General features: G+C 42.3%; 1 protein-coding gene across 1 annotated transcript; it reads right to left on the bottom strand.

Moving 5' to 3' along the window:
• Positions 1-1931: 1931 nt before the first annotated feature.
• On the bottom strand, positions 1932-10823 carry LOC142256586 (phospholipase A2 inhibitor and Ly6/PLAUR domain-containing protein-like). Its single transcript, XM_075328342.1, has 5 exons — positions 10735-10823; positions 7191-7304; positions 6965-7111; positions 5796-5945; positions 1932-2434 (listed from the first exon to the last, which is right to left on the bottom strand). The coding sequence occupies exons 1-5, from the start codon at positions 10784-10786 to the stop codon at positions 2319-2321; spliced, it is 579 nt and encodes a 192-aa protein (XP_075184457.1). The 5' UTR covers positions 10787-10823; the 3' UTR covers positions 1932-2318.
• Positions 10824-21247: the final 10424 nt, after the last annotated feature.

The raw sequence follows: 21247 nt of genomic DNA, 5'->3' as shown, positions 1-21247 counted from the left end.
TCCATGGCGGCCATATGCAAAGCCGTCATTTTGAATTCAACTTTGCTCTTTTTTTATCAGGGTGTATCCATACTTATGGCCCACCCTGTATAAATATAAATATTTATATAAATATAAATGTTACAAATTATACCAAAAAGTGGACAAGGATGGGGCCCAATATAACAGAGATGGACCATGATGGGTCAAATTTTACTAAAAGAGGACCAGGATTAGGCACAATATAACAGGATGGAGAACATTATACCAAAAATGGGACCACAATGGGGGAACAATGTATCAGAGTCAAGGACATTAATTCAGAATCTGGACCATGATAGGCCACATTATATCTGGAAAGGGCCCATCATACCAGGGATGGAGCTAGGATGGGCCACATTATACAAAAAGGGTACCATAATAGGGCAGAATACTCCAGGAGGAGGCATATTATACCAAAAAGCGGATCTTGATAAGACACAATATGCTAGTATGGGGAATATTATTCCAGGATGGGGACCAGAATGGGGCACATTATTCCACGAAGGGGACCACAACATGTGCATGAGACTTCAGATATCTCATTTACTTTACTTGTACTTTAAAACTCGTCATATTTTCAGCAACAAATCCATGGTGAAAACATGCAAGAAAAATGTCATGTGTGCACATAATCTTCAAATGAATTTGGGGGGAGGGTGAGTCATAGAGTCAGAATAGTTTATATTTATCGGGTGGCAGAAATGATAGTTAGAGATGAGCAAACCTAAGGTTCGAGGTTCGAGGTTCCTATTCAGAAACTGAGCTCCTAAAAGCAAGGTTCCGGTTAAAGGTTTGAGCAAGTAATGAGTACAAACCACTGAAACGAGCAGCGTTGTGCTTGGGTATGAGAGATGAACAGTCCTCTGCAAGCCATGTGCAGTGTTTGATCTGCTATCATTTGGGGTAAAATCACCGTGATCAGATGTATTGTACACACACAAACTCCCCAAAAATTATATATATATAAACTTCACCCACTCTGCCCCGTAAGCGTCTTATTTATGGGCCATTAGCAAAACAGTTCCGGGGCAGGGTGGGAAAGGTTTATATATTTTTTGAGGGGGTTGTATATGTAAACTACATCCGATCACGCTGATTTTACCGCAAATGTGAGCTGATCAAACACTGCACATGGCTCACACAGGGCTGCGTGTTATGCAGGCGTTACACGGGACAATAAATCGTGCGATTGCATAAGCGATCGCACCCGCCCCCGTCGTTTGTGTATCACGGGCAATTAGTTGCCCGTGGCGCACAAAGTCGTTAACCCCCTGTCACACGTACTTACTTCCCGGGTGACATCGCTGTGGGCGGCGAACATCCTCTTCCTGAAGGGGGAGGGACGTTCGGCGTCACAGCGACGTCACACGGCAGCCGGTCAATAGAAGCGGAGGGGCGGAGATGAGCGGGACGTAACATCCCGCCCAATTCCATCCTGCGCATTGCCGGCGGGATGCAGGTAAGCTGTGTTCGTCGCTCTCGGGGTGTCACACGGAGCGACATGTGCTGCCACGGGAGCGACGAACAACCAGCGCGCAGAAGGAGGAACGAGATTATGAAAATGAATGACGTGTCAGCGAGCAACGATAAGGTGAGTATTTTTGCTCGTTCACAGTCGTTCGGAGGTGTCACATGGTACGACATCTCTGACGATGCCAGATGTGCGTCACTAATGACGTGACCCCGACGACATATCGCCTGATATATCGTACCGTGTGATTCCGCATTAGTCAAACCCAAGCACAACGCTGGTCACTTGAGTGGTTCATACTCAACTTGCTCGAACGTCTAACCCAGACCTTGTTTTTTGGAGCTAGGTTTTCGAACCCAAACCTCGAGCCTCGGGTTCGTTCATTTCTACTGATAGTTACGGGGGGTGCATAGTGCCGACTTATCCATTTATATTTTGAATGGTGGCAAAATATAAGAACCCAGGGGATAGTACGGAAACTAGAGACAACACATTGCTTAGTGAATATTTATTGAAGTGTTCATATAATCACATGTTAATTTCAATAATAAAAGAACAGAATTATGTTTTATTTGCAGTGTTTTAGTCAGCCTTTGGTTTTCAGCTAGATGAATGATTTGCAATTGATGTTTATTGGTGTACTACTTCTTAGTATGACAACAACATTGCTAGGTTTTGATGTCACTGTATAGAAAAAAAGACTTGATCACAATTGAAAAGCCAAGAAGTATTCTAGAAGCCCAAATGGAAGCATTAAAACTGAAGGGTGAGAATTGATTAATTAATTAATTTATTGAAGGTTCCTGGGTTATACGAGTTGTTATATTTAACACTTCAGGTACTCCCTGTGTATTTCTTCGAAAGCAATCTTGCTGTCAGAGCTGTATCGGCAGGAATCAACATTAGTACAACCTTTGACAGAATAGTTTGTATTTGTCCCATCTACAGACAAAAAAACCCAAAAATTAAAATTAGACAACAAAATGTATGCGCATGCACCACAATCTTTTAATATAGTACTAATGGGACTTTGCTTACAGGCCCAGTCACACACGACTTACCAGAGTTCCCGACAACGATATGACCTGATAAGGATCGCTGGTAAGTCGCTGGGAGGTCACTGGTGAGATGTCACACAGTCAGACCTTAACAACGATGCAGTAACGATGAGAGATCTGTATAACGATCTCGGCGGCGGGGGGACCCTGTTAGGAGGTCGTTGGTAGGCGTCAAGCAAAGCGATGAGTCCTGCCCAGCAGGATATCGCCTTTGTAAAAAATGGTCTGGACCATTCAGCAACGACTAGTGATCTCACAGCAGAGGCCTGATCGCTGGTAGGTATCACACATAACGAGATCGCTGGTGAGATCGTTGCTACATCACTGAAACGGTGACTCAGCAACGATCTCGTTAGCAATCTCATTGTGTGTAATGGGGCCTTAAATGTTATAAATAATGAAATATACAAAGGAGCTATAAGCATAAATTGTTAAAATATTTAAATTCAGACAATATGTGAACTTCCTTTATTTTTTTTTTAATTTTGCATACTGTGGAGAAAACAGCACATTTGATTACACAGGTCAACAAGGGTAAAATTGTTTGAAAAGGAAGAGCTGGTTTTTATATACCATATTTTTCGGATTATAAGAAGCACTTTTCCTCCCAAAAATTTGGAAAGAAAGTGAGAGGTGCGTCTTATAATCTGAATGTAGCTTACCGGGGTCGTGGAGAGGGGTTGCAAGAAGCTGGGGAATGCACTGTGCTGTGGAGGCTGTGCAGGGTCTCCGGTGGCTGGTGCTAGTGCGGCTGCATGGGTTCTCTGGTGGCTTGACTGGCACTGCAGGGTGGGTGGTGAGGACTTCAAATAATGCCGCTCTTGGCTCAAGCTCTCATCTGCACATATGGCGCTTCTTGCCCATTGATCTCCAAGCAGCAGACTTAAGGAAAATGACACCCGGAGGTGGCGCTTGTGCAGATGTGATATTGGCTTGCCATTGAGCCGAGAGCTCAATCTGTGCTTACTGCAGGCACCATTTCTTTGAAGCCTTCACAGCCCGCAGCCGCCACCTCCGCCGCAGCCCGAGCTCCAGCCACAGAACAGCTGACAGTTTTCTGGGACACCCACCGCCCCTGCCTCCTGTGACTCCGCTTCACCACCGCTGCAGCCCCCTCTGGTAAGGCACCACCGGATTATAAGATGGACCCCGTTTTTTTCACCTTTTTTTGCTCTGAATTTGGGGTGCATCTTATAATCCGGTGCGTCTTATCAACTGAAAAATACAGTTCTTTCCATTGCTGAAAAAAGGAAAAGTATCAAAAAAATTCTATCATGTACAGTGAGGTTTTTCCTTGCATTAATGTTACGGTCATTTTCTTTTGATGGCCTCAGGCTCTGAGTCTCTTATCACCATGTGAGACGCTACACATTAAATATGTTTTTTACTTTTGGCATGCAAAGCATTTTCCTTTTGGCAGGCACCCCTGCTCAGGTGTTTTCCTTGATAACCACTCCCAACCTGGATAAATCACCTCTGCTTCCAGCAAGGGGTGCCGGTTATTTAGAATTAATTTTGAAACTTATTCTTGAGCTGGAAGGAGGTGTTTGTTGCCGCTGCTGCTGTCATCTTCAGTTGTTTAATGTGGATGTACCCTGTTTAGCTATCTTCCCTTTACCTTTTTTACTTCTGTATACCTTCTTATAGTCCCCCTGATTTTTTTTTTTGGGGTGGGGGAGTTTTCTTTTACCCCCTAGTTTGTGTTGATTGTTGGTGGGGTTTTGTGACTACTGTCCCGGTCCGACTCTTGGGTTTTGGGTGTGGAGGGTGTTACATCTCTGTCTTTTACAGGAGATAGGGACATGGTGGGGGCCCAGACCTCACTACCATTGAGTGTACCTCTGTATTGAAGGTCAGATGAGGGTCCCACCTAGTATGAGGGCCAGCTTAGGGATCCCTATGCAGTCATATCATAGCTACCAGCATGACAACTAATCTTTGACCCCTTTACATGACCGTTGGTGGATGACTTAAAGCTTCCTAAACATTCTGCAGAACATTTACGCTCTAGACTAAAGGAAAAGAATCTGCAAGCTCTTGGTACCTGTTTTTCATGGACAGAACAGAAGAATTCCTTTTATACTTTTTCAACACTTGCTCTAGTGCCTTTTTCTAATTTTTCTGGACTGATGGAAAAATTTAACATTGAGTACAATGTTAGCGAGAGGAGACTCTTTATTGAATCATCAAAATAAAGTCTGAATGCTGGGCTTCTACACAATGGCAGCAAGTATGCATCAGTGCCTGTAGGGCATTCTGTGTACTTGAAGGAAAGCTTTGAGAATTTAGTCTTTATTCTCAGGAAACTTAACTACAAGGATCAAGTATGGTCAACATGTGGTGATAGAAAAGTTCACTCCTTACTTCTTGGGCAGCGAGGAGGATACACAAATTATTCATGCTTTTGTGTGAATGGGACAGCCGGGATATGATTCATCACTGTAGCCAAAAAAGTTGGCCAACAAGAATATCTTTGCCACCTGGACTCAAGAACATAGTTGAAGAAAGTTTTGTTTATCCCACTAAAGTTCTCCGGCCATCACTTCACAAGCTTGGACTGATGAAGATATTTGAGAAAGTTCTACCAAAAGAATGAAAGACTTTTAACTACCTTTGTATGAAGTTTCAGGGATTATCCAAAGCCAAACTCAAGGAAGGCATTTTTGTGAGTCTGGAAATTCGAAAACTCATGAAGGACAATGTGTTTGAAAGAAAGCTGTTGAGAAAAGGGCTTTGGATTTCTTTAAAGAAGTTGTGAACTCATTTCTAGGTAACAATAAAGAACCAAAATTGAAGTCTATCATGGAAAAAATGTTAAAATGTTTCCAAGCCTTGAGTTGTCTGATAAATTTGAAGTTACCTTTTTGCGTTCGCATTTGGACTTTTTTTCTGAAAACCTTTTCTACTATTAGTGAAGAGCAAGGAAAAAGATTTGATCATAATATCAAGGAGATGGACCCACCATACCAAGGTAGATGGAACGCGAACATGACGGGAGAAGACTACTGGATGCTTCACAGAGAAGATCCGCAGGGATCTATAAGATTTTTCTCACGTGTACATAGCGTCACTCCCATTTTGTACAAAATCCATATGCGATGGTTTAAAGTAAAAGTGTTTTTTTTAATCAAGACATAAGAAAACATAAGAATCAGTAGTTTATTTTAAAAAAAAAATTAATGAACCCAAATTTTGCATACCTGTGTTTTAAAAGATTTATACACCTTTAAGAAAGATTTGCCCACCTGGGTTCCTCACTGTCGCCCTATAGTCCATACATCTGACCATGGAGCCGGTGCAGTTCATTATGTTGTTAGTCTGACATTCCTTCAAAGAGTGGGTGCAGAAGGCAGATGGACATTGTACACCATTTGGTGTTTGATCTTCTGGAGGAACTAGAGAAGAGAAGCAGAATTAATGTGTCAAATAGAATAATGATTTTTGGTTGAGAAATCATGTTACTAGAAGAAGTTATTGCAAATCAAATTTGTGTAAATTTTGTGCAAATATGCTGGACCTAAAATTAAAAAACTAGCAATTTGATTTTTGTTCATCACCAAAAATCACACCACCATTTTTGAACAATTTACTGTATTTTTTGTTTTAAAAGACGCACTGGATTATAAGACGCACCCCAAATTTAGAGGCGGAAAAAAGGAAGACGTAGTTTTAATGTTAAAATGAGAGTCCATCTTACAATCCTAGAGCATCTTATAATATCTCACCAGTGGGGAGCGGTGGTGGTGTTGCGGCACAAGAGGGTCACAGGAGGCAGGGTAGGTGATGCTGCGGGCTCGGAGGAGGGGGTGTCGTGGCTCAGTAGGGTCAGTGGATGAAGGGTTGACGTTACTGTGGGCTCAGGGGTATCATGGCGATGGGCGCTATTTATCTGCCAGCGGACTGCGGGCTCTATTGAATTGCCTGCAGTTGATGGGATTGACTTCAAGAAAATGGCCATGAAGGCATGTGCAGATAGGACTCCGTGGCCACTTTCTTGAAACATCAATCTGTGCACGTGCCACCTCCGCAACCATTTTGTTAAAGTTTATTGCATAAATGGAGCCCGCAGTCCACTGTCAGATCAATGGCACCCACCGCATCGCCGACCCTCCATCTTGTGACCCTCCTGAGGTACTCCACTGCAGTGACACCCCATCCTCCGAGCCCTCAGTATTACCGACCCTGCCTCCTGTGACCCTGCTCCACCACCACTGTTTCGGTAAACCATATCTGGATTATAAGACGCATCCCCATTTTACACCCAGTTTTTTTGGGGAAAAAAGTGCATCTTATAATCCGGAAAATACGGTAATTTGTAAAATTCATTCATTGCAAAATGCATCATACATGAAACTTGAGTATTAGTTATCAATCAGTCAATCAATCAATCCCTTAAAACCATTGGGACACTTACGTTTATATCCTTCTTCGTTGCATAAATCACCAGTGCAGCAATGTGCAAGGAATTCAAATGTTGTATTTCCCACTTTCAATGACTCCAAGGCTCCGCACAAAGTTTCATTGGCACAACCTTTATACATTGAAATATACTTCTTTCCATCTTCAAAATAAGTAAATATGTATATCACAAAATCAAAGATTAAAGGATCATACTTTCTTTTTTGTTAATGTGTACTTACCAAGGTTAACGTGTTGAAAGGCGGTCATACAGTCATGTCCAAGGCATTCAGTGTCAGATGCCTTACATTCAGTAGAATTGGTGGACGAACACGAGTAACATCTATAAGAAAACACTGGAAAAACAAACAGAAGACAATCTAGTAGTATTAGGCTGGGGCCACACGGAGACTACTGCGATCCCCTTGCATGACAATCGGCTCATGCTGGCAGTACAGCCGAGCCGAGTGTCATGCGTGTGTCCTTGCAACTGAGGTCCGTTCGTGCGAGCAGACCTCAGCTGCGGGGGGCAGGCCAGCACTCAGGAGGGGAGGGAGGGATTTCTCTCCCTCTCTCCTGCGTAGCCGGCTGTTGCCATTCTTGCACTGCACTGGCAGTACACCGGTGTACCGTGAGTGCAGTGCGATTTTTCTCTCGCCCCATTCACTTGAATGGGTGCGAGAGAAAGAGTCTCAGCTTACAATCGCAGCATGCTGCGATTGTTTTCTCAGTCCGATTAGGGCTGAGAAAATAATCGCTCATGTTTGCTGACACACAGGCTAGAATTGGTCCGAGGGGAATGCGATGTTTTATCGCACTCCACTCGCACTGTTTTTCTCGCCGTGTGCCTTAGGCCTTATAAGTAAACTATAAAACAGATATTCAGGTGAAATGATAAATATATTGATTGCCATTAGATTTATCGTTTTCATAATCATAGCCAACAAGACTTAGCCAACATAGCTAACAAGAATTTCCCAGCTCCTACCATCACAAAGATTTGATACATCAGGAAAACCCTGGAGAACAAAGTCCCTCAACACAAAGAACCAAACGCCAGCCTGACCAAGTCATGAACCTACATGGCCTGACAAAAGGGGAAATCCAGAAGATGGTGTACAAAGGCAAGGAGGAATATTTCAGCATCTTAAAGAATGACATCAACAAATCACAGAAACTGACAATATACCAGAACCTACAGAGGGAGTACAATCTGGCCCCATATCTGGAAAAACTAGCAAACCCTAAAGAGTGACAAATCCTGAGCTGGTACAAACTAAGCACCTACAGTCTACTCATCGAATCCGGGCGGCACTGACAGAATTAAAAGCCCCGAGAAACCAGACTGTGTCAGCTCAGCAGTGCCCCTGAGCCATGATGGATGAGGCCCACTTCTTGTTGAGGTGCCCTAAATATTCTGTAGTGAGGGTCACTCATTTCATGAGACTGTCTGATCTTTTCCCAGACTTCAACTCCATGGAGGAAGAAGAGAAACTGCCGATACTATTGGAGGAAGAGGAAAGTGCAGCAGCCATAGTGGCACAATATGTCAGTGCCTGTCATAGACCAAGAGGAGCTTGCTGTGTCATGGACTTCCATATCCCACCCTGGATAAGCCTCTATCCCCCACCCTGGAAGAGTCTCTATACCCCACCATGGATAAGCCTCTATACCCCACTCTGAATGGGCCTCCAAACCCCACCCTAAAAGGACCTCTAAACCTCACCCTGAAAGGGCCTTTATACCCCTATCCCCAACCCCATTTTACCACTTGCTTTGGCAGTGTCAACATGTACTTGTTTCTGTCAATAAAGATTTGATGTTCTCTTGCCAATGTCCTGATGAAGGGAGCTGTGTCTCCAGAAACGCGTAGACTTGTGCATGCTATTAAAGAAGCATTAATCTCTTCCTGGATCCATTGAGTCCTTGGCGCGGAATTAAGACCCTTCTTCTATCACTCTCTGTTATCAGCCAACTTTGGGACTGCTGCCTGGACCTGGATCTTATATATGCCTGTATAGTGGTTGTGACTGGCACAACCATTATAGGTGAGTGTGTTTTTATTACATATCTTCCTCCCTTTTTGGGGTAAGACCCTATTCCGCTTTTCTTTCCACAGTTTCTCATCTACAATAAAGTTATTTTGGAATTTGAATTTTGAATTTGAATTTATCAACTTGAATTCTTTATTAAAATCTTTTCTCATGAAAAGTGCTTAATTTTTTGGTTCATAAATTCCTTGTTCACAAAACTATTACTAAGATCATTATCCAAGATCAGTAACTTGATGTGGGCTTCAAAAAGCACATTACATTTATTTGGGACTAAAAAATATATTTGCAATTGGGTTTCATTAAAAATTTTGCACCACTTGGCTTTTAAGGCTGAGTGTTTCCTTTCACATTGCTGACTGCAGAATGAGGTTGACTAAAAATTGTCCCAACTGGGAGTTTGTATATCTTTTAGGTTGTTTTATGATCACAACAAAGCAGAGCTGAACTTTCAAGTGATCATAAATCAGATTAGAGAAGCTCAATGAAAGACTCATAAGAAAGCTAAGCTACATTTACACTGGGAGATGATAGTGAATGAGAATTCTTACAAAAAAACTAATTTACCTGTATTTTTTGGATAATAAAACACACTTTTACTCCCAAAAGTTTGGGAGGAAAATGAGGAGTGCGTCTTATAATACAAATGTAGTTTACTGTTAGGTGGAGAATGGGCACTGTGCTGACTGCAGTGGAGGCTGTGTTGGCAGTAATGGATGCTGTACTGGCTGTGGAGGGGGCTGTACTGGCTGTGGTGGGGGCTTTGCTGGCTGTGGTGGGGGCTGTGCTGGCTGTGGTGGGTGCTGTGCTGGCTGTGGTTGGGGCTGTGCTGGCTGTGGTGGGGGATGTGCTGGCTTTGGTGGGTGCTGTGCTGGCTGTGGTGGGGGCTGTGCTGGCTGTGGTGGGGGCTGTGCTGGCTGTGGTGGGGGCTTTGCTGGCTGTGGTGGGGGCTGTGCTGGCTGTGGAGGGGGCTGTGCTGGCTGTGGTGGGGGCTGTGCTAGCTTTGGTGGGTGCTTTGATGGCTGCGGTGGAGCTATGCTGGCTGTGGTGGAGGCTGTGCTGGCTGTGGTGGGTGCTCTACTGGCTGTGGTGGGTGCTTTGCTGACTGTGGTGGGGGCTGTGCTGGCTTTGGTGGGTGCTTTGCTGGCTGTGGTGGGTGCTGTGCTGGCTGCAGTGGGGTGCGTCTTATAATGCAAATGTAGTTTACTGTTAGGTGGAGAATGGGCACTGTGCTGACTGCAGTGGAGGCTGTGCTGGCTGTGGTGGGTGTTGTGTACTGGCTGTGGTGGGGGCTTTGCTGGCTGTGGTGGGTGCTGTACTGGCTGCGGTGGGAGCTGTGCTGGATGTAGTGGGCGCTTTGCTGGCTGTGGTGGGGGTTGTGCTGGCTTTGGTTGGTGCTTTGCTGGCTGTGGTGGGTGCTGTGCTGGCTGCAGTGGGGTGCGTCTTATAATGCAAATCTAGTTTACTGTTGGGTGGAGAATGGGCACTGTGCTGGCTGTCGTGGGTGCTTTGCTGGCTGTGGTGGGGGCTGTGTGAGACACGAAACAGCTGTAGTCCAGCATGTTGTGTGCTGCCCCTCCTTCTCTACCTGCACCCGCATTTTTGATGTCAGAATAAATTCCTTTTTCAATGCAAGACCGGTGAGTGACTTTCATTTTCTTCAATTTAATTTCAATATTTGTAAACGTGCTGAAAAAAAAATACATATACTGACAATTGACTGCAGTGTTCTTACCTGAGATGGCAAGAGTAGAGATCGTGCAAAGCAAAACAACCAGGTTCTTCATCTTAGATGATGGGTGCCTTCTCAGATTCTCTTCTGCTTGTCCTCGTCTGTACACAGGGACCAAATAAATACTATTTTCGAATGTAAAGAAACTGTTGTATTATGGGATAGATGTTATCACTTTATAGCAACGTGATGCATGACAGTTTCCAAGTATCCCTGGCAGTACATTCTCTTCTCTCCAAAATTGACGGTTACGTCCAGATAAGGTCCTAGGGCAGTACAATGAGTCCATCATATTTGGCAATTTGTTCATGTCTACAAGAAAATGTTTAATTATCTCAAAATACCTTTAAAATATGTATTTACGATCCCTGAGGAATTTTGGTGGCTTCATATAGTTGGAGGGCACAAGCTTATTCTTGTTTTTTTACCCTGTAACTTTTATAACACTTGATGCAACGTGTATACAAATTTATGATCTAATTCCTGATCCAATTAATTTATCAAATTTATTTGGGTTGGTTGAATTTCTGTATTTCTGATAAAGTACTAAATAAATATAGAAAAAATATAGAATATATGGCAAAAACACACCAGCTCACCGACTTTAATATTTTCAAACCGGGAGATCCCGACACTTTAACGTTGCTTGACATGTTCAACTGTTGAAGAGAAAAATTGTGTTTTTCCAATTTTAAAGTTTTGTTTTTAAACAACCTCTTTATGAAATATTAAAATCCAAAATAAAATAGTAAAACAAGCTTTATTATCAACCAACGCACTTTGAACCCTACCTGCGACTTTATCCTTAGTTTTCCACTTATTTTCTTAATTACTTACTTTACCCCTCTACAACATGGATACTTTCCATTTATTGTTTCCTCCTCTCTTTCCAAAAGCCATTACTTTTTAATTTTTTAGTACACATAGCCATATGGGGTTTGTTTTTTTGCAGGACAAGTTGTACTTTTGAATGGCACTATTCATTTTATAATGTGGCGCATAAGAAAGCAATGGGAAAAGCATGGGGAAAAAAAGACAAGTATGTTAAAATTAGTGATGAGCGAACCCGGGTTTATTTGGCTTCGCTGAACCAGCACAAACTAAAAATAAAATCGGGTTTGGCAGCCGAACTTCCCCCCTGGACAACAAACCCCATAAAAGTCAATGGGAACAAGATTTTGTGGGCTATAAAATGGATGTAGAAAGCATTTGGTGGTTACAAGTGGAACTTAAAAGGTAGTAAGAGCAGGATAGTTATACATACCATGTTTCCTGGAGTATAAAATTGCAGTCAGACTCTTTTCCGGGCCCGCTTATTAAGGTTCATCAATATTCACTGCTTTTCCTACCCACGCTCTGTGCCAGTGTCTGTGATTGGTTGCAACTGTAGAATAAAATCTGGAGGAGACAAAATGACGCAAATGGTGTAATATCTAGTGAAGCGGGAAAAAGGAGATTTGGAAAAACGCACCTTGGGAGGTTGTGAGAGTCACAACTGCCGTTAGAGCATGATGACAAACCACGTTGGCTGCCGAGAACCCAGTAGATTAAAATAGTAATAGAAGGAAAGAAAGGGTTACTAATGCTGCCGTGGTTATAAGCAGGAGATGAATCAAGGGTTAATCTTCATGATTTTTATTATTCATCGCGTTTCAGAGTCCAAATGACTCATTCATCAGGAATCAAAAAACATTTTTTGTTTCCTGATGAAGGAGTCATTTGGACTCTGAAACGCATTGAATACTAAAAATCACAAATATTAACCCTTGGATTCATCTCCTGCTTATAACCATGGCAGCGCAATTAATCCTTTCTTTCCTCCTCTTCCTATGTGATTGGTTGCAGACTGCTATACATGCCCCTAAAGTGTGCCCATATCTGTGATGGTTGCAGTTGATTTGCTGTATGGTAGTGTAAAAGGAAATAAATAAATAAATTTAAAAAATGATTAGGGCTCCTGCCATATTTTGATAGCCAGCATGGGTAAAACAACAGCTACTGGCTGCACCCCCCACCGGTCAGCTTTACCATGGCTGGATATCAAAATAGGGGGGAATCAGAAGCCATTTTTTTAAATTATTTAAACTGATAATTAAAAAAAAGAAAGTAGGGTCCCCCCATTTTGATAACCAGACACAGTAAAGCAGACAGGAAGGGGCTGGTATTATTGGATGGGAGGAGTCAAGGATATTGCCCCCCCCAAGCCTTAAAATACCAGCCCACAGCTGCCTGGAATTGCACATCACATTAGATGTGCAATTCTGGCCCTTCACCTGGCTCATCCCGATTGCCCTGGTGCGGTGGCAATTGGGGTAATATAAGGGATTAATAACAGCTGTAATTTGTCAAAAACAGTTGTCATAATCCCTGAATTACTAATGGGAGGTGTCTATGAGACACTCTCATTACTAATCCTATAGGTGAAAAGTAATAAAACACAAACACTTAAAAAAAGTCCTTTATTTTAAATAACATGAACATACCCTCTTTCACCCCTTTATTAACTCCAAAAACATCTTTGCAGATCTGACATAATCCCCACTAAGGTCCACGATGATCCTCAGCTTTGCTCCAGAGGCTGCAAAGAGGGAAATTACAATTTGTTTTAATTCACTGGGACATCTGAATTTTGTGAAATGGCCAATCCAGCACCTCTACTTCATTGTGATTGAACAATTTCTTTGTCAATCTTGGCATACGCTTCTGTTCATTATCCAGCTGGAACACTTTATCATCCTTTCCATATCCATAGTACTCAAGAATACAAAGTAACTCATCTTGGAAGATACTCACACTGAGTTCACTATTGATCCTGGTCAAGTATCAAATGCCTTTGGCTGAGTAACACCCCTATATAATCAGGCTTATTCAACCAAACTTGAGACTTCCTTTAGTTTCTCGATCCGTTAGCCCCTTTTTCCGTTGTTTGTTCTGGATGCATTTGCACCCAGAGCCTATTCATCTCATGACTTTAAATTGCCCATTTCTACTTTTTGTACTTCTTTTTAAACTCAAACTGATGCTTCTTATGGTGATCTTAAAGTCGAGGTTTCTTCACCTTTTTCAGACCACCATTCCCGACTTGTGTAACATGTGTTGCATGGTGCTTCATGGACGTCTGTGATCTCACTGTTACGAAGCATACAAGCCACTACCACTTCTGTGTTTGTTGCTCCAGACCTGATAGAACTTGTGATGATCCAACTTGTTGTCTCTGATATTTGGCCTGAATATCCACTTTTTGGCTTTTAAATAGATGCATGGACTCCATTTTGTATTTTTCCAACTGTCATGGCACTCACATGATGCAATTTGGCAACTTTTTTTTGCGAAAACACCATTAAGCTGTATAATGCTGTTTCTCTTTCCTTGGGAAATCTTGTTCATGGCTGTTTCTTGATTCAAATCAGTGACCTTTTAATTGACCTTTGCATCTTAATTTGTAGTATACAGGAAGAAAACATTTTTTCAAACACCAGGACCAAACCAATGCAATAATGCAGTGACATGACAAGAATCTGCATAATTAATTATTCATATTCTAAATAGCTGCAAGTCAAATTCATGTATGAGATAGCCAAGATGATTGACTTTGATATGAAGGAAATCTCAAGGTCAAAGCTGTAGAGCATGGTGAGATATGGAGCCGTAAAGTCAAAAGTTCAAAACATTGTTACTCTTTTGCTCATTACTGTGTATGTAAAACTTTCATGTTTCCTAGAACTGTATTGAACCCCTTTTGAGCTCAAGCAATCTCTAATGATCTGGCTGCGGGAAAATGTAACTAGTAGATCAACAGCCAATTTACCAATACACTGCAGTATCAAACTGTAAAGGCTACTTAAATTGTAAAAATGGTCCAAAAATTACCCATTTTAGTAGCAGATGCCTGCTTTGATGCCGTACATACAAACCATGGCTTTTTCAGAAAGAGCAGTGCAATAATTAGTCCTCTTTTGGGAGTATTAAGAGTTTTTTTCTTTTCAAAATGAAGAAGCTATATCTTTTCAGAGGTTATTCAAAAGTTTTTGCCTTATTTCAGGAGCACAAGCAAGTTTACAGTCTAAGAATGATTAAATCTGTTTGTTTAGTGGTTGTGTCTATGTTTGCTAAAGTGCATCAGGTGTTTTTTAACTGACAGATAAATCAACTGGTCCATCATGTTAATTATAATGTAGCTGATATTTGTGCAGATGCCTTGGCTTCGAGACGAATCTCTGACACTTGCAAAAGTAAGGAAGCATTAGATCTGTGGGGACTGCAGAGTAAGGGGTACTTTGCACGTTGCGACATTGCTACTGCGATATCGTCTGGGTCAAATCGAAAGTGACGCACATCTGGCACCGGTAACGACGTCGCAACGTGTAAAGCCTAGATGCACCGATAAATAATCGCAAAAGCGGCGAAAATCGGTGATCTGTGTAGTGTCGGTCATTTCCATAATTTCGCTGCAGCGACAGGTACAATGTTGTTCCTCATTCCTGCGGCAGCACACATCGCTGTGTATGAAGCAACAGGAGCGAGGAACATCTCCTTACCTGCGTCCCACCTGCAATGAGGAATGAAGGAGGTGGTCGAGATGTTTACGTCCCGCTCATCTCCGCCCCTCCGCTTCTATTGGCCACCAGCCGTGTGATGTCGCTGTGAAGCCGCATGACCCACCCCCTTAGGAAGGAGGCGGGTTGCCGGCCACAGTGACATTGAAGGGCAGGTAAGTGCGTGTGAAGCTGCTGTAGCGATAATGATCGCTACGGCAGCTATCACAAGATATCGAATCTGCGACAGGGGCGGGGACTATTGCGCTCGGCATCGCTACAATCGGCTAGCGATGTCGCAGCGTGCAAAGTACCCCTAAGTTGTGTGGGCAGACAGGCATCCGCATATCAAAAATTTCATAGCGAAGATAACAGAGATTTTTCTAAAAATATGGCCATTTCGACTCCCTTTTTGAAACCGAAAAAAGTTCCCTCTTTTTATTTTTAAATCGAGAGACTAAAAGCATGGCTATCAAATATTCTTCCATTCGTTTGCTAGTAACAATACACCTCTACTCTCACATGTGTAGCGCCACAAGATACTGCACCTTACCAGAGATTTAATTACAGATAAGTAATGGGGGGGTCTCATAGATGCCTCCCTATACTAATCCAGGGCTTAGTAGCTGCTGTGAGCTGTCATTAACCCCTTAGTACCTCAATTTCAACTGCACCAGTGCAATTGAGATGAGCCGGGTAAAGTGCTGTGATTGTCGCCAGATGAAACAATTCTGGGCGGCTGCAAACTGCTATAATTAGGCTGCGGGGGTCAATAAGCATGGATCTTCCCAGTCTAAGAATACCAGTCCCAAGCTGTTAGCTTTATCATGGCTGGGTATCAAAATTTGAGGGGAGCCACATGTGTTATTAAATTTATTTAAATATTTTTTTAATAAGCCTCATGGGGCCGTTATTTTTTTGATACACAGCCAAGATAAGCACAGGGCTGCGGGCTGCAGCCTATAGCCATATGCTTTATCTGTGCTAGGTATCATAATATGGGGGACACTTAGTTATTTTTACACCACAATAGAGACACACACAGCATTTGCGATTTGAAGAAGTCAGATATGCTGTCACACAGGGTGGCGGTGCATTCTGACTAAAACTAGTCACACTGCCAGTGGGTGGAGGAAGCAGCACATATGCATGAGGTTAACTAGAAGAAGTTTTATTGCCTCGTGGAGACTAGTAAATATTATGCGCCTGCTCTAATCCCCCTATCCCTTCCCCCACCATTTTTAAGCACCTGATTCAGGTCCCCATAGATGTATATAGGGATCATCTCCGGGCAGATATCCAGGATCAATTCCTGGACTGAATCGGGGCTTTTTTTAAATCCAGTTGGACCTGCTGATCCCGGGTATCTTCATCACTAATTAGTAATTTATGGCTGCTGGGATCCTACACCTTTGAGGTTGGCAACAACATTTCCATGTTCTGGTGTAACTGCACAGAAAAAGTCATAGATCCCAACAGAAAAGCTGAGAAGACAATAGAATGCACAAATGGAAAGTGTTATTCATTGTATCCTTTTTATTTTTTGTAATTATGACACATCAGAAGAAGACCATTGAAATTAAATTGATAATTCATTAGTATATTTAAAGTTGTATTACTGTAACATCTAACACTTTAAGTACGCCCTGTGGATTTCTTCAAAGGCAATCTTGCAGTCAAAGTTGTTATGGCAGTGGTCATAATTAATACAACCTTTGACAGAATAATTTCTATATGTCACATCTGTAGACAGAAATAACAGATATCACTAGACAGGAAACATATGTATTTTACATTAATTCAAAACAATATTAAAGGGGTGGTTCACCCATATTTATTATTTGCTAGATCGATAATGTTTCTCTCAAATAGCTTATGCTGGCAATGGTGCCTGTGAGAGGCGCTATTGCAGATCGCTTTTCCCCATTGCCTAACCCCTGGGCTCCGTGACCTCTGGGATCCGGTGATGTCACATCAACTTCCTGATCATGTGACATCACTGCGGTCAGCCGCAGTCTCCGTGGGTGATTGGCTGTGGGCACTGTTTCATCGCTCAGTACAGCCCAGCGTGACAGCCCATCAGCTCCCTGCTCCCTCCTACCTCACAGCAAAGAGCTGCAAGCAGGAGAAAGCTGGGCAGTGACGAGAGGTGAAACACCGCCCACAGCCCAGTGACTCAATAAGAATGGTATCGGCTGCAGTGATGTAACGTGATCAGGAACTTGACGTGACATCACTGGACCCCCAAGGACACGAAGCCCGAATTTCAAGCAATGGGGAAGAGCGGACCGCAATAGTGCCGCTCACAGGCACTATTGTCAACATAAGGTATTCGAAAGAAACATAGTTTCTCAACATAATATTGATCTAGAAAATAATAAATATGGGTGAACCACTTCTTTAATGTGCCCTGAAAGGTTAAAATTGATAAAGTATATACATGAGCACAAGACAGTAACATAGTTAGTTCCAGACTACATCTCAAGATGCTAAAGTGTTATTTATTTGAACCCCTTCACCACCCGGCGAGTTTCCGTTTTTCAATTTTTTTGCCTACCTTGTTGGCAAGAGCCATAACTATTTTTATTTTTCTCTCAACTTGGCCATAATGAGGGATTCTCTTTTGCAGAACAAGTTATACTTTTGAATGAAACTATTATTTCTAAATATAGCAAGACTAAGTACCATATTTTTCGTTTTATAAGACGCACCAGATTATAAGACACACTCCAAATTTAGAGATAAATAGGTAAAAAAAAATGGGGTCCATCTTATACTCTCTTATCCTCTGGTGTTGTCTTACCAGAGGGGGGTGGCAGCGGTAGTGGTGCAGGGTCACAGAAGGCAGAGGCTGTGCTGGCAGTGGTGGTGGGTTTGTATGGCAGTGATGTCGAGTCAGTGCTGGCAGTAGCGGCAGTGGGTCAGTACTGGCGGTAGTGGTGGCAGGTCAGTGCTGGCTGCAGTGTTGGGTCAGTGCTGGCAGCAGAAACTGCGGTGGTTGTGTGGTGGAGCAGCCCGGTGCGGCGAGTGTCAAAGAAATGGGGCCTGGAGCCACGCGTGCGCAGATGGAGCTCTCATCCATGATCTGCACATATGCTGACTCCAGGCGCCATCATTTGAAGCCCGGACCATGGACAGACCATTTGGGATACTCGCTGCACAACCACCGCACCTTTCGCTGCCAGCTCAGCCACCGCAGTCCACAGAGCTAGCCGGCCGCCCACACAGAGTAGCAGCCAGCAGACCGCCTGCCCACCCGCACAGAGAGGCAGCCGGCTGCTGGCACACAGAGGCAGCTGCCCACCGGCACAGTGAGGCAGCCGCCAGCATGCGCCAACATGCACCTGATCACTGACACAGAGATGCACAGACAGCCCTCCGCCAATAATCCACCTCCCAGTAAGCTATATTTGGATTTGAAGATGCACCCCTCATTTTCCTCCCAAATTTTTGGGAGGAAAAGTGTGTCATAATCCAAAAAATAGGGTATGTGTTTTTTTTTGGTTCTTATTATTTTAATTTCTATGGGGCAAAATGGGGGGTGATTTGAATTGCTCTTTTTTTCTTTTTATCATATTTTTAACAACTTTTTTTGCTTTTTATGATTCTCAGCTGGGGTTCTCAGAACGTTTGCATTGACAGAGAAAGGGGTCATCAACTGACCGCTGGCTGTCATGACAACCCATCAGCACCCCACAATCACGTCACAGGGCCGCTTATGGGAGCCAGTAATGATGCACTCCCCCTTGCGCATGTTCAATCCCGTTGTCAGAGGTTAACAGCCGGATTTAACTAGTTAAAAGAGGTAGGTGAACCTCGGATCCACCCACAGCTGTTGGAGGCACATGTTAGCTCATCAGAACAGCTGATATGTGCAGGGAAATATTCAGCAATGCATGCAAGCCCACTCAAAAGAGAAGAACCCAACATATGACATACAAGTACATCATAGGTTGGGAAGAGGTTAGAAACTTTAGAGAAAAAGATCGTTTGGTTGGCAAGAGATTAATACTAGGGATGATGTGTGTAATAACTCTATATAATATATAGGAATAGATCCCTCTGTGTGTAATGACTCTATATAATATATAGGAATAGATCACTCTGTGTATAATGACTTTATATAATATATAGGAATAGATCCCTCTGTGTGTAATGACTTTATATAATATATAGGAATAGATCACTCTGTGTTTAATGACTTTATATAATATATAGGAATAGATCCCTCTGTGTCTAATGACTCTATATAATATATAGGAATAGATCCCTCTGTGTGTAATGACTCTATATAATATATAGGACTAGATACCTCTGTGTGTAATGGCTCTATATAATATATAAAAATAGATACCTCTGTGTGTAATGACTCTATATAATGTATATGAATAGATCCCTCTGTGTATAATGACTCTATATAATATATAGGAATAGATCCCTCTGTGTGTAAGGACTCTATATAATATATAGGAATAGATCCCTCTGTGTGTAATGACTCTATATAATATATAGGAATAGCTCCCTCTGTGTGTAATGACTATATAATATATAGGAATAGCTCCCTCTGTGTGTAATGACTCTATATAATATATAGGAATAGATACCTCTGTGTGTAATGACTCTATATAATATATAGGAATACATCCCTCTGTGTGTAATGACTCCATATAATATATAGGAATAGATCCCTTTGTGTGTAATTACTCTATATTATATATAGGAATAGATTACTCTGTGTGTAATGACTCTATATAATATATAGGCATAGATCCCTCTGTGTGTAATGACTCTATATAATATATAGGAACAGATCACTCTGTGTGTAATGACTCTATATAATAAATGTGTTTCCATTTTTGTATTGAATTACTGAAATAAATTAACATTTTGATGATATTCTAATTTATTGAGATGCAACTGTACTTATTTCAAAGCAATGAAAGACTTTATAGTATTGAAAGCCATGACAATTAATGGTGGATCCATTAGCTGCAATTGTGAAAATTAATCAAAGCTTCAAACTTCAATAGTAATTTAGTGCATTTTACAGGACTTGTGACTTTTCTTGCTAAAATAGTTGAAAAAAACAGTTAAAAACAGAACAAAAGATAATGTTGTCCTTAGCACAAAATGTATTAATTACATGCACCATTTTGAAGAATTTGATGCAAAAACCAGAACTGAGTAAACCTCAGGTTCGAGGCTCGGGGTTCGGGCTCGGAAAATGACATGAACATTACGCTGGTGAGTATCGAGCTTTGCTGGTGTCTGAGTGATATATGGCACTACCCACCTCCAGAAATGTTTTGCTATGAGCCAAAAGCAAAACATTTCGGGAGGTGGGTGGGCAGTGTTTGCTTTTTCATATTCTACATGAAGAAAACATCTGAGAATGCTGCATGTAAGCCACATTTGAGCCGATCACACACATCCCGCAGCAGGCACAATTCTGCACATCACTCAGACACCAGCACAGTGTGATACTCACCAGTGTGATTTTCACGTCATTTTCCGAACCTCGAGTCTAAGGTTTGCTCCTCTCTACACAACACAAAAAAGAAAAGTGACTTAGAAAAAACCCAAATGATGAAATGTACATTATTTATCTGCATGTACGTGAGACTGAAATTTTGGTCATTAGTCAGTTAATCCCTTACCATTACCATTGTCTCATACAGCCAGATCAGATCTCATACTTTGCACGGACGAGGGACAAGCATCCCGAAACACTGCATCTGCAAATTGAGGTTCTGATCTCGTATAAATGCTAGGTCATATGAAAAGTCTTGTTAAAGGGCCACTTTTAGATTGCTACTTCCAATAGGTGGCACTAGAGTTTGTGTCCTTCCTCCCTGAAGTGACAATTTGAATATTACCCAGAGGAGCATTGCAGCTGTATGACTCCTCACAACTGACAGCCAGATTGGTTTGTCAGTCACTGCAAGGAGAAGTTTTTCCCTGAGACCCCAGTAGAGCTTCTC

The sequence above is a fragment of the Anomaloglossus baeobatrachus genome, chromosome 11 (assembly GCF_048569485.1).
Source record: "Anomaloglossus baeobatrachus isolate aAnoBae1 chromosome 11, aAnoBae1.hap1, whole genome shotgun sequence".
NCBI classification, from domain to species: Eukaryota; Metazoa; Chordata; class Amphibia; order Anura; family Aromobatidae; genus Anomaloglossus; species Anomaloglossus baeobatrachus.
Note: the sequence above shows the minus strand (reverse complement) of the source record. Positions and strands in the feature narration are given on the sequence as shown.